General features: G+C 44.5%; 1 protein-coding gene across 3 annotated transcripts in view; it reads left to right on the top strand.

Annotated features, from left to right (window-relative positions):
- The window catches only part of CCDC50 (coiled-coil domain containing 50), a 39,706-nt gene extending 27,545 nt beyond the window's left edge, over window positions 1-12,161 (top strand). For all 3 annotated transcript variants that reach the window (XM_085232571.1, XM_085232570.1, XM_085232572.1), the window contains 6 exons: window positions 1,908-2,014; window positions 2,566-2,610; window positions 3,133-3,237; window positions 4,015-4,094; window positions 5,034-5,131; window positions 6,134-12,161. In XM_085232571.1, coding sequence (XP_085088697.1) covers window positions 1,908-2,014; window positions 2,566-2,610; window positions 3,133-3,237; window positions 4,015-4,094; window positions 5,034-5,131; window positions 6,134-6,153 — 455 coding nt within the window. In that variant the 3' untranslated portion in view covers window positions 6,154-12,161. The remainder of the gene's footprint in view (window positions 1-1,907; window positions 2,015-2,565; window positions 2,611-3,132; window positions 3,238-4,014; window positions 4,095-5,033; window positions 5,132-6,133) is intronic.
- Window positions 12,162-13,618: the final 1,457 nt, after the last annotated feature.

Here is a 13,618-nt window from a genome sequence, read left to right as displayed (position 1 = left end):
AGTAGGAGTTCAGAGGCTTGAATCTATGCCTGCCACAGGGTGGGAAACTCATGCTTCAGGCCCTGCAACTGGTTCTCACCTGAATGAGGTGGGTGAGATGATGCATGTCTGTTTCCAGAGGTGCCAGGAGCATTATTCTTTGTTCATCATACAAAACTTTTCTTTAGGGCAGTGGAAGATGTTAACTGAGCTATCATACAACATGGGCCTGAGTGTCTCAGTATCTGATCACACTGACACCAAGTCCGAATAGCTGGAAGCTCTTATCCTTGTCCTGTGGGAGTCAGGCTGATCTTTGTGCTCCCTGAACATGGGCAGAAGTGATGTGGAATTAACACTTATTGCTTTCTGAGCGTATGAAGACTGGCACCAGTCTGTGTGTAAGGCAAGCCCAGACTCTGGCTGTTTGGTGAACAATTCCTGGAAATTCAGTTTTGTTCTTCATAGGGGCAATGGTGTATGGGCTATTTATTCCAGTTTGGAAATAAAGGCTGTATTTACCATGGCCTTGAAAGCAGTCTCTATATTTTAACTTTGACCAAGCTGGTGCTTTTTGCTGGAGTTCCTTTGCTGGCTTGTGACTGCAGCTCTTTCCAGCTTGGATTGATCAAACTGTTCCTGAAAGGCCATGCTGTATGCTTAACTGGAACCACCAGAACTGCTGAAAGGTTTCTTTTTATGCTCAAATTTGCAAGAGGAGTGCTGTGTGCTTAAAGTCAATGGTCATTTAACTTAAGGGAAACAAAAAAGCAAAAATACCCCATGTATCACCTTTTAATACCTATTGCATGTTTTGGTTCTGGATCGAAGCCTGAGGTTTCTGTTCCTTCTGTAGTAGTTTGATAAGTGCACAAAAAGTAACCTACTGACCTCTAAAAATGTCTTTTTTTTTTTTTTTTCTTTGCTCTGACCTGATCAGAAAATTGATATGTGGCCCACCAGGATGTAACGTTTATTTGTAATCAATGTGTAAACAGCGTGGCTAGGAGGATGGAAATGAAGATTATTTTCTGAGTTTGGAGTGGAAGAAACGCAGACATCTGTGTAGTGGTATATTTCAGATATAAAGCAGAAGCTCATTTAAATGTCTGAGATTGCTGAGCATTACAGTTCCAACTGCAGTTGGAAGGGGAAGGCATTCATTGTATGTGAATGAGATCATGGATTTTGTAGCAGGGATGTAGTAGGACTCCGTTGATAGTGACTATTGCAAATAGACTATGGAAGGATTCAGAATGCAATACATTAAAGCACTTGCGGGTGGTTTAACTTTGAAATGAAAATTAAAACCAAAACGAAAACCTTATCTTTAAAAAAAAGTATTAAGAACAAAACAAAAACCTGTGTACCTTGCAGCAGTGCAAGAACTGAACTTTGTATGAAGTCCACAAACGTTTACGTGTTTTCTAACTGCGTATTGCAAAATTCATGGGTCAGACCAAAGAACAAAACTGTCAGAAACCTTGTGTGAGTCTGTTCCAGACACCTTTTGCAGCCCATGTTGCTCTGGAGTATTTCTGAATTCTGCTGTGCTTGTAGCAAACACATTAGGCTGCTCTCTGCTGTTGAGTTTTGCCAGCTTGAATTGACAGAGTAAAAGATCTGATTCCTTTGGTATCATCACCATGCCAGCAAAAGCTGCAGCAAGAGTCATGGCTTTTCTGTCATACAGTTACATTTGTCATATAAAATGGAGTGTAACTGTACATATAGAAAAACCTCACTGTAAGGTGCATGCTGCACCTTAGCTGAAGTGTTCTCAAAATGTTTGCTTGGCAGATATGCTGTAGTGGTTTGTGGGCCCCCTGAGTGGAAGCTTTGCAGGTGGCTGAAGAGATGGTGGGGATTTCCTTTCTCTGAAGCATTCGGGGAATAGATGAGTTGATTGTTCTCTCTCAATTCCGTAGGAACTAAGTTGAGGGGGACAAAGCAAACCATTTACGACAAACCCCGAAGGGAACAGGAATTGTCTGATGCAGAGATTGCTCGGAAACTGCAAGAGGAAGAGCTCCTGGTGAGTAGAGAGAATGTGTTGGTCACATTAAAGAAATTAAGCTACCCAGCAGTGATAACTTGAATCTGCAAACCTTTTGCATTTGACTGTGACTTAGATCTCAGGTCTTGTTGCTGTGTTCTGATGGTCATCTCTGCCTCCCATGGCTGCTTGTGGAGTGAAAACTTCTGTCCAGCCAGTAGAGTCTTTTATCCTGAATTTCAGTCTTGAAAACTAAACGGTAGAAGCAGAGTGATATTAAATGAATGCTTTCAGGCAAGCGAAGATGGCCTGTAAACAGTGTGCTGAGCTGAAACGTGAAACAGCCCAGTATCTTAGGAAGAGAGTGGTAGAGTGGACATTCATGGATTATGGAGTGTCCTGGCAGATAGGTGGGGACTAATCTTTGCTGAAATGCCACTTTGTTATTGAGTTGAATGGATTTAGTATGTTCAAAGAGGATGGTAGTGTATTCCTAAGAAACTTGCCTTGTCCAATAGGTTGATGTATCTGAATAATTCAGAGATATTACTGTTTTGTTTCTTTTTATCTTTTTTTTTTTTTTTTTTAAGGCCAACCAAGCAGATCAGATGGCAGCTCAAGTGGCCCAAGATGAGGTAAGAAGCTAAATGTTTGTAGTATTCCTTTACTTATGGAAACTGCTGAACTCTACCTGTCCTCTCTGACCCTCTAATTGTCCATCTTCCTTCGTGTAGAGAAAGTTCAGGCCTCTAGTGAGGTTTGTTTCTGGCTGGTTTTCACGTGTGTGTTTAGGTTAGCCAAGCAGGGAGTTGTGCTGCCTGTTGCAGCTGTGACAGAGGAAGGAGCTATGTGGCTGCAGAAGAGCATCTCTTGTAACTGAACCCTGTTAGGAGGTTATTAGAGATGCTGCAAGATAAACTCAGCATTGAAGGAAAAGAAACAAAGGGCAGAAAGGTCCTGCTAACCAAGCCAGGTGAATCAGGGGACCCTCTGGGCATGATGCATGTAGTCCATTTCACTTCTTTGGCATTTGATCCCTGATTGCAGACTTCAGTAATCTTGGCTTTGCACCCATTTGACATAGCAAAGAAAAGGATATAAGCAGCTCAAACCCTCAAGAGCAGTAAAACCTTCTGACACTCTGTTTTCCCTTTCAGGAGATTGCTCGTCTCTTGATGGCAGAGGAAAAAAAGGCTTTCAAGAAAGGGAGGGAGAAAGAAAAGTCTTCCTTTGAAAGAAAGAGAAATGATCAAGACTGGAAGGTACGTCAAGCTTCAGGCGGCCTCACAAATGAAATGTTGTCATGTTGTTCCAGAGGGTGGTGAGAGTATAACATGAGGCCGGGAGGAACCAGACAGACCCTTGCGTGAAAAGGCTCTTGTTGCCTGTTATTCAGCTTCTTTGCAGACAGAGCATTCCCTATGTTGAAGTCCTGGCTGGAGCAATAAACAGCAGTAGCTGGTTCTCTTTGGTCATCACAGGTGCTCCAGTTGTCACTACTTCAAAGTGAAATTGGCACTGTAACTGAACTATTGAGTATATCAAGCCTACGTTAGGTTTTTTGTGAGTTATGCTGCAGAACTTTGGCTAGCTGTTGTGGAAGGAGATAAGAAACAGATTTCACAGTCTGCTGTAGTAATGTGTAAAGGGGGTGTTGTGTTAATCTTGGGGCCAGCAGAAGGTAGTTCATGTTTTTGGACTTCTTACCATGTTTGAGCAGTTGCAGCAGCACAGCTGTGTGCAGCAGTGCCTTGTGATGAGCCCTGCTGCATGCAGTGCTTACACACAGACCATGTGCACTTGACCCCAGTTTTCAGATGGGACCCCCAGTGCTGTCCTGAATTTAGAGCAAAGCTTATGTTTGGCTCAGCAAGGCTGAGTTTCAGTTACTGAAAACTAGTCCTGATCCTGTTTGCACATGTGTGATTGTGATAAGCATGCATAACCAGAGCAGAAAAGGAGCTGAGGCAGTCTTGATGCAACTGCCTAGTGTCTTGCAAGGCATGCAGATGTGAACTGCTTTCCCTTCTTCCCATCAGCATGATGCAAGTGAGTCCCCGCGCTCGAGGTCAAAAGAAGGACCTGAAACTCAGCGACACAAAGGTGATAAGTCTTCAAGGTGAGCTGAATGTACAGCTGGTAGATCTGGAGAAACACATTCAGGAAGGTGCTCAGGAGCTGAGTCATGGGGAGCAGTTGTGGGGTGAGCAGCCTGACTCATGAGGGGCTTGGCAGAGAACAGAGCTCTTAGCACTGGAAGGGGATGTCTGACACAGAGCTCATGAAGTGCTTGGTGACGTCTGTCACTCTCTGTGCTCATGGCATCTGGCCATATTGGTCTTCCTGCTTGAAACTGGCAGAGATTGATGAGCCTGTGCAGTGACATTTGTTAAATGGCAAAAAAGCATCAAGAAGGTTAAAGAGCTGCTGGGAATGTGAAATCAAATGACATCTCTGGGCAGGAAGGAATAATCACACTGCATTTACACAGCTGCTCCCTTGTGTCCTTGCTCCCCAGCTGAGTCCTGTACACTGCTCCTCTTGCTGTGTGGGGACATCCCATTGCAGTGAGCGTGTTGTGCTTCAGACAGCCTCATCCCTGAGCTGGTGGGAAAGTTCTGTAATGCTGTGCATCTTCTGAATCTCTTCGTACCTTGGTCTGGTGTTTCTGATGTGGGGCTGGATGCTGGAAATGACCCTGATGGTTTTGATTTCCAATCCTGATAGCACCTTACAACTTTTTGTTTAATTTACAAAAAAAGACCAACAAAGATGTGCAAGTGGAGACTGATATCCCACTAGAATGCTCTGGGATGAGAACAGGACACATGTTAAACACTTGAAATGTTTCCATTTGAGATCTGCATCAAATTTCATAATGGAAGAACCGGTCTGCAGGTGGAAAGCTCGGATCAGGCATGGTTTGCATCAAACTGGCAGGGACAGATCAGACAGATGAGATGTTTTTTTTGCCATGATCCTGTGCCTTTTAATTTTATGGTACTGTTGTTTTTTTTTTTTAAGTACTTCTTTTGCTTTCGTTTCTCGTGCTTGGCAGATCACAGCCTCTCCTCGATGACTTTGAGCACGCTCGGTATTACACAAGCCAGCCCAGCCCCTTACGCCAATTTTCCAAACCTGAGCACTCTCCTAAAGGTAGGATCAAGTCTGCAGCTGTTTCAGCATGTGGGTAATTGTGGGCTACTTTCTTCAGATAACTAGCCTGAAGGACAGGGCAATTGAAAGAGGAAGAATGGATGTTATTGTCCCAACAGATAGGTGATGCTGTTCAGTGTTTGAGCTTTACTTGCTTAGCACTTTGCTGGCTGAGAGAGTAAATAGCTGAATTGGTTTGCCTCAAGTTTGTCAAAGTGCTCTTTGCTTGTCCTCTATGATCTCTCAATGATAAATGACTGTAAACTCAGGCAGCAAATGAAGGAGAAATAACATCAGGACAATGATGTGATGGATTTTAGGTGACTCAGTAATATAAAACAATTCAATACATGACAAAAAGCCTCAAAGTCTCTCCTGTCTGGTATGTGAGTGGGATGATACAGAAGCTTGTCCTGAGAACAGGCTTGTTTTGTTCCTGTTGCATCTCAACTGTTTTGTTGGCTCATTTCCTGAAACAGTTTGGCAGCAGTGCAGTGTATTTAGGATCACCTTCCCTCCAGCTCTTGAAATCTGAATGCCAGTTGTCTGAGTTACCTCTGGAGTCCCCGAGGGAAGAAAGGTGCAGCCAGAGTTTGACTCAGTGGTTCAGATTGCTTCCAATTCCACTGATTGCAGCTTAAATATGGACAGTTTACATTCCAAAATTTAAAGTTTGGAAAGCTTTCTTAATGGTTATAGAGCACGAGAGCTGGAATTTGATGGCAGTTCATATAGTCTGTAGGCTCCATGTTCATTCTGTTTTTTTTTTAGTAAGACTGAAATGTGGCTACAGTGCTGTTCACAGGAAGCAATAAGTGCCTGTCTTGTGGATCTATGCTTCCTTTTGTTTCAGAAAAGTAATGTACAATTCATTTTGATGTTTGACTTTACCAATTCAGACAGCCAGCAGGGCAGTACGAGTAATATGACTGCAGGTCATTGTATCTTCTTCACCGGGATCTATCCTTACAGATTGTTTTTTGTTTCTGTTCTGCTTTCCAGGTTCCCGTAGGAAGCAGTAAACTATGCTAGCCTTTGCTTTGGTACTGACTCTTCTGTAGCAAACATTACTGGAATTGCCAGGCAACTTTCTCAAATCCTTACCCTATGGGGGATCCACCTTCCACTCTCAGGATCTCCTTTCTAAGTGTCACCATATTAGTAAGGAATGTTTGTTCATTTCAATTTTCTATTCATATGTGATCAGTCAAGCAGTGCCGTACAATCTAGCCACCAGTGAGCTGTGTGAATCAATAAGATAATAACAGCTCCCTCTTATATTCCTTTCAGGCTTTCCTTTTATTTTTAAGCTTTGGCTGGAGCTTTCACAAATAGAAATGCATGTACAAGAGGGAGAAAAATCCAAGATATGAGCTGGGTCGTGGCAGTGTAGTAGAATGTCTCAATTGCATGTCCTTCCCATGTTAGGATGGCTGAGCAAAGAGTTCAAAGAGGGAATGTGCATTTCTTCTTCTGCTGGATAGCAATGGAGCCAATTAGGTGTGTTAGCTTGCAGAAAGGAGTCTGCTTGCAAGTTAGCTTGCATCCTCATAAAGTCCACAATCCAAAGCGGGAACCTGGGGCTGGTAAGGAAGAAGTTGCCTACAGAATAAAACTCCTTGACTGCTGTGTTTATTTCTAGGGTTCCAAGCAATTTGTTTAGAGCATTTAACCAAGCTTCAGGGTTTAGGATAGGACAGTTAGGAGGAAAAGACTATTTCGATTGAAATTAAGCCTTTGTATGCATGGCTTTTAAGGCATGCCAGGGAGTTGATGAAGCTGTGAGTTGTGGGTTGGGGAGAATCATGCAAATGAATTTAAATGCCCGAGGGGGTCACCTGCTTTGAGCTTCCAGGTGCTGCAAACCAAGGAATTCCTCAGAAACCATGTTAAGAATTACTGTAATTCCTAGTTCAGTTACTGAATCACTTCAGCATAGTAACTTATATCTGAACATGAATATGTCTTACAACCATGGGGCCATATAGGCACTGAAAATTAAATCCAAAGATTACAGTTAGAAGCCACTTTGAGGTAACCATGGAGTGCCAAACAGTGTGCAGAATGTGTGCTAACTGCCTCCCTCTGACTCTGCTCTGCTCAGCACACCAGGCAAGCTCCGGTCAGGATCAAACTATTGCTCTCCAGGGCACAGTGACATCTCTGAGTTTTAAGTCCTCCGTGCAGATTTGCTCATGTACTGGTTTCTTCTTTTGATGGTTGTCCCTCAACTCTTTGAAAATCATCCTGCTCTTGCAGCCTTGTCCCCTTGCCTTCTGTCATCACAATTCTTTTGTCTTGCTGACTTTTTTTTTTTGTCAAGTGCATTTTTAAGCTGCAAAGCTGAGTGGCTGAATACTGGCTTGTCTACCTAGCCCAGTACAGGTTACTCACTTGGCAGTCTTGTTCATAGCAGCAGAGCTTGGCTGCAGTGCCTCAGTGCCCAACTTGCTTATAGCACAACGCCGAGCCTGTCCTGCCACACTCTTCATCTTCTCCTGGCAGCTGCAGTTCTGCTGCTGGCTTTGCTGAGAAGATGAGGCAGAGCTGTGATTATGCTCAGCCTCACCACTGGCCTGTGTAGCTGCTTGGGAAGGGAGCCTAACACTTCTATGGAACTTTGTGGAGAGCAGATGCTGGCGTGGAGTGCTGATAGGAAGTCAGGGAAGATGATGGCTCTCTGTTCTTGCACTAACGTACAATTCAAGCCCGTAGACAGCTGAAAGCCTTTAACTTTGCCTGTTGTCCTTGGTTAGGATAGCTACTGAAACAAATCACTAGGAATACAAAGCAACTTGTTTTCGCATAAGTTGCAAGGGCACATTTAATAACACAGCACCAGCTCTTGCCTTGCCTGGAACAACAACTCAGACTTCCATCTTTTACCCCCACTGGGGTGTGGGCACCATTTCTGTACCTGTGAAGTTCCAGGTAACCCCTCAGCTCCAGGCATACACTAACCAAAAATGTTGCAACATAACTCTTTGTGCACCAGCAGCCATACCCTCGCTTCCAGGCTATGGGGCTTGCTTACCTGCATGAGTCCTTAAGTGAGTTGCAAGCTCTTGCTTGTTTGCTCTTTCTTCTCAGGAAATATCTCAGCCAGTGGCTAGATTGTACTGCCCTTTCCTTGTGCCCTCTTCTTGTTCCATCTGTGTCCATTCAGAAGTGTTAATGTTGTTTTTAAGGGATCGGGGGAAAAAAAACAGCAACATAAACAGGTTTTTTTATTATTATTTGATAACTTGGGTCAATGTGGCAACCTCATTTGTGGTGACTTTGTTTTATAGAAGTTTATTTTTGTATTTCATGTAACAGTCAAAATTTTTACTGCTGAAAATGCCATTGTTTTTCTTTTCTGTGGGATTTTTCCCCTCCGTTGCCATCAGAGTATATTTACTGGTGTGAAATGGATGCCTGGTAGGGTTTTACGTACTAATAGTCCTGCAAATATCCCTGCTGCTTGTATCATCTGGGCGCTTATGAAAATTGATGGGGAAAAATCCTGCCAAATGAGAAAGCGGTTGTGCTTTGTGCATGCTTTGCATGGGAAAATGGTGACCCTCTGTGCAAGGCATGGGGGAAGCCGCTAAATAGGGATCCAGCCCTCCCGAGGCTTCTGGAGATAACTGTGATGGGCTTTCTTGCACTGCGCTTGGCTGATGTAACTTCTTTCTTCTAATCAGGAAAGTCACAAAGGCCCTGAGCCTGCTGGCACAGGAAGGACCTGTTAAATCAGGAGAGATGCTTTTGAGCATCCGGATTGTTGACTTCAGTGGGATTGAATGGAAATGATATGAAAGATAATTGGGGTTGATTTGGTTTGGAAGCTGAGTGAAGTCCAAAAAAAAATGACCCAGTGCCTAGGCTGTGAAGCTGCAGCATCTCCTTAGTGGCCTCCTCAGTCCAGCCATGCTGTCCAGTGATGGCACCAAGAAGAGGGAGCTCACAGGAAGGACCCAGGAATGTTGCTACTTCTTTGGATTCTTCCAGGGAGTGTCGAGTGCTCTGGGGCTGCTTTGTTCTCTATCCTTCCTTAGTGCTTTCCTTTTTAATCTTATTCCCTGCCTTTATTCATTTGCTGCCCCTTGTTCTGCTTCCGCTTTATTTTTCCATGGCCCTTGTGAAAAGGAGGACCTTGAGGTTTTGCTAGAAAAGAGCTGACACCTACAGGGAGAAATGCTAAGATTGATAACAGAAAAAAGCATATAGGGGATAAAGAGAGCAGTTGTTCATCTGACATGCCTTGTGGAGCTCACACAGAGAGCTTCATGCAAAGATTGCACCCTGCATGTTTAATAGCCACATCCATGGCACAATTGAAGAGCTCAAAAGCTCAAAAAGAGCTAAGATCAGAGGTGAACAAGAAGCCAAATCTTCCTGGAGCTCAGCACCTCAGTTCTGCTGAGAGTCAGCAAGATGGAGTGGCACAGACCAGATACAAAATGATCACCTTGCATATGTGCCCCTGGGAAGGGCTGCAGTGAAGTTGTTGTCTTAAAAAAGAAATGACTAGAGCAATATCTACTTCCATGGCAGAAAAATATGTAACTTCTTTTTTTGTATGTGTATGTCTTCTCTTGCTGAGTCTCTGTAGCTCTGGCTGTGTTTTGCTCTGAATTCAGTAGCGTGTTGGAGCTGGGACCCCTCCCCTGATCATTCAGATCTTGCATCCCTTTCTTACTATCTGTATTAATAAGGAAACATGGAGAGTCCATCACTGTGGAATCCTGGCACTTCCTGATCTCCACAGCAGGCACATCTCACCAGCAAGAGCTCTCACCACCTCCTTGCCTCCGTCTGAAGCACAATGATCCGCAGAAGAGAGGTTGGGTGAACCCGTGTGGTCGTGCCTTACCTGCAGAGATACTTAATGTCTTCAGCAGTCTGATCTGGGTCACCTTGCTATGAAACACTGTCTTAAATCATGGACTGTACAGCTTCCTGAGAAGCAGTTATCATCATCGAAATAGACCAAACAGGTTAATCTCATCTTTTTTTAAGGAATTTCATGTTTTTGAACTTAGTGGGGATGGGAAAATATCAATTGTAAGGGATAAATGGATTGTCTCATCGTTGAATTTCCTCCTCTCAGGGAGGAAAGATAGAAGTTACAAATGCTGCAGTCTGCTTTGCTCTGTAAAAGGGATCTTGTATGTACAGTATTTTTGTATCTTTGCATTCCCACCTGTCTGTTTTCAAATCAAGTTTCATAACATCCATAGGAAAAAAAAAAAGGATTTTTTTTGTAGTGCTAGACCTTTGAGTTTTTTTATTTTGTGCCAAATTACAGCCACTGTTACATTCTAGGGTATTCATTCAGTTTATTGATCAATGTGTATATTATATTTTTTATTACCAAGGTTCTTATTTTAATTTGTATTAACCTGTATGCAAGCTAACTGTGGATTGCTAATTTATATATAAGGGGAGCACTTTGGAGACAGTGTGAGGATTCCCCTGCTTAGTTTGCACTCCTGTCATGTAGTGCAGCCAGTCCAGAACTCATCAGTTCTTGCAAAGAACATTCTCCTGGGCACCTGCCACCCAAGTAGATGGCTGCTGTGAGGAAAGGCAGGAGCACTGATGCTGCAAGGCTGTGTTTGGCTGCGATAGGAAATGAAGCACAGCCTGTAGCAAGGCTGACCCCAGCTCTCTGCTGTCCTGATTGTGGCAGAGATGCCCAGGGATGCTGCTGCAGCAGGAGTCCCCTTTTGGGGGTGACTTTGAGGTTTAATCTGCCCTATAATCCGTCCCCAGCAGATGGACCATTCTGGCCTTGCCCTGCTCTAAAGGAGCTCGATGTGTGGTTTTGCAGTTGCTTTGGGGAAAGGGTGTGGGCACAGTGTGAGGCACAGCTGTGCCCCTCGCATTGTGCATTCTACAGGCAGCTCATCTCTTCTTATGGAGAGCAGGCATAAACCTGCAGATATTCCAGTTTACTGTACTCTTAAATCGTGTCCTGCAGCACGTTTCTGTGCAGTAATGCCTGTGCTACATACAAGTGCCACTTGGACTGCGATGCCCCAGACAGGCTGCACTACACAGGTCCTGTGTTGAGAAGCTGCACTGCCCTCAGCCTATGGGCTGCAAACGTCAGTCACCACCTCCTCTTAGGGTGGCACAGGGCAAGGCTGGAGCTGTGCAGCTGATGCTCATCATAGGAGAGTCCTACAGAGGACAGTGGCACACAAATGAGTGTTTTCTACTTCACAGCAAACAAGTTTCACTGTATCAGTGTTCACTCTCAGTAGACTCCACAGTGTGTCTCCAGCTGCATCCGTGCACTGCAATATAGCTAACTGCCTCAGAAAAGCTGCGGTTGTCTAATTTAGCTCTTCAGGGTAAGCTTTCAGCCTGCTGGATCTAAATGTTGGCCATAAGGTAGTCGAGCAGTTGAACTTCCTCAGAGCTGCAAGTGTACCCTGTGTTGCAACAGCTAATCCTGAAGTATAAATCGCGCACTGACAATAATCTGTCTATGCAAGCCTATTTTTTTCTTAGTTTCGACTGTTCACTCTAATTTTACCAGGTTTGGCATAGAACTTCTGAATGACATTTAACCAAAGTATCATGTCCATGTGTGTGTAGCATGTTTTGCTTCTTGAGTTCATTGAATGTAAAGGGAACATTGCCTTGCCCCATTTTGTTCAATAAACCGTTGTATTTTGTTATTGACCACATCCTTCTGTCCCTCTGCGTGCTTTTCTGGGAACACTGAATGGGGTCCTTTTCCCCAGTGTGTCAGGCTCATTCAGTGTGTCTTGCTGTGGGTCACACAAGAGCAGGGGCAGAACAGCACTTCATTCCACTTTTGGCTCCCGGAGCTTTGCCGTTTCTACCAATAATTATGTTCTTCCAATTTAATAGATATGTAGCAAAACAACAGTTTGTATTTAATTTGATTGTTCTGTGGCCAGAGAGATGGAAAAAAGCTGTGTAATGTCTTGGAAAGGATTTGGACTGTTTCATTTCCTGAGATTGTGATACTGAAAAATAAAGCTGTGTAATTATTTGCAAGGGTAGGATACTTTTTGTTGTTGTTGTTGTTGCCTTTTGGTTTACAAAATGTCATCTTGAAGCTTCCTAAGAGCAGCTCAGACCTTCAGTGGTTTGACAGAAGGCAATGAGAAAACACGACCAATGTCCTGGGTGTGGCCACTGTCTTCAGAGGAGGCAGGTGAGGATGCAATCACATTCAGCTGGTCCCAGGAGGCAGTGAGCAGCAAAACACATAATAAAAAAAATAGCGGGCTTGGGCTAACAGAGGAAGAGCCTTGTAAATACAGAGCACTCCTAAATGCCAAGAACTCTGCCAACTTGCAATTTATTGTAGACTTCTGTCTGGAATGACTGGGTTGGTCTGTTTTCTTTGAAAGGCTTCTTTCATGCCAGCCTTGGCGCTTGTGTGAGCGCTGGGTGGGAAAGGGGCCAGCTGGAGCCCCCAGCAGCATCTCTCACCTGCTGTGCCAATGTGCGCACAGAGAATTGTATGTGGGAACCACAAAAGGAACATTGAAGGGCCTCTGGGGCCTTTAAAAATTTTTTTGGCTGTATCAAAGGAATTGCTGATCTCTGGGTTTCCAAGTCGCATGCAGCTACCAACTGTTTGGATGTGGCTGATGATCCGCTGTGCTGTTCAGTGGTGATGGATCCAAGTTTCCCAGGTAACCTTCAGCTATGAGAGAAGGTAAGCCAGCAGAGACTGCTTCAAGCCAGCATTGCTGGGTACTTGGATCCCTAATTGCACATTTGGCTGCTTCATCCTGCCCTGCAAGATTGGATTTGCAGATTGCAGCAGCCATGCTCACGGGAACAGAGTGCCTTGAAGAAGCCATAGGTGCCCCATCCCTGAAGGTGCCAAAGGCAACACTGGATGGAGCCCTGGGCAGCCTGAGCTGGTGGGGGAAAACCAGCCCACGGCAGGGATTGGGACTGGGGGATATTAAAGATCCCTCCCAACACAACCATTCCGTGATCTCCCATCTGTGCACATTTCCTGGTAAACTTCCACCTCGGTTCAAGCTATTGTGTGTTGCTTGTGGCTTGGGAGGGCTGAGCTGTGCTTACAGGCTGCCTGAGGAAGGGCAGGGGATGCTCACACTGCAAGTAGATGGCTTTTCTTGCCCAAAGAAAATGGTAAAAAAAAGATTGAATAACAGAGACCTGAGATCAGCTTGCAAACCAAATTTAAAGTGAATCCAGAACTTGAGTCCAGCATCTGTGTACTGGTGAATGTCTGTGCTTCTCTGACCCCAGGGAGCCCAACCCAGCATTATGCAGTGGCTGAGCCAAAGCCTGCTCCAGTTTCATCATGCTGATGGCAGGCAGCAGTTCTGAGCACGGACACCTCAATTTTCATGTTGTTTCCTTTCTACCAGCATTGCTCTCTCCTTAGTAATCACCTCCCCAAGACAGACTCAGTCCCAGTGACTCACCTCGTGGCCTTTTGAGGCCATGCTCCAAACAGATACAAACAGCCCCTGG

The sequence above is a fragment of the Meleagris gallopavo genome, chromosome 11 (genome assembly GCF_905368555.1).
Source record: "Meleagris gallopavo chromosome 11, MGAL_WU_HG_1.1, whole genome shotgun sequence".
Taxonomy (NCBI): domain Eukaryota; kingdom Metazoa; phylum Chordata; class Aves; order Galliformes; family Phasianidae; genus Meleagris; species Meleagris gallopavo.
Note: the sequence above shows the minus strand (reverse complement) of the source record. Positions and strands in the feature narration are given on the sequence as shown.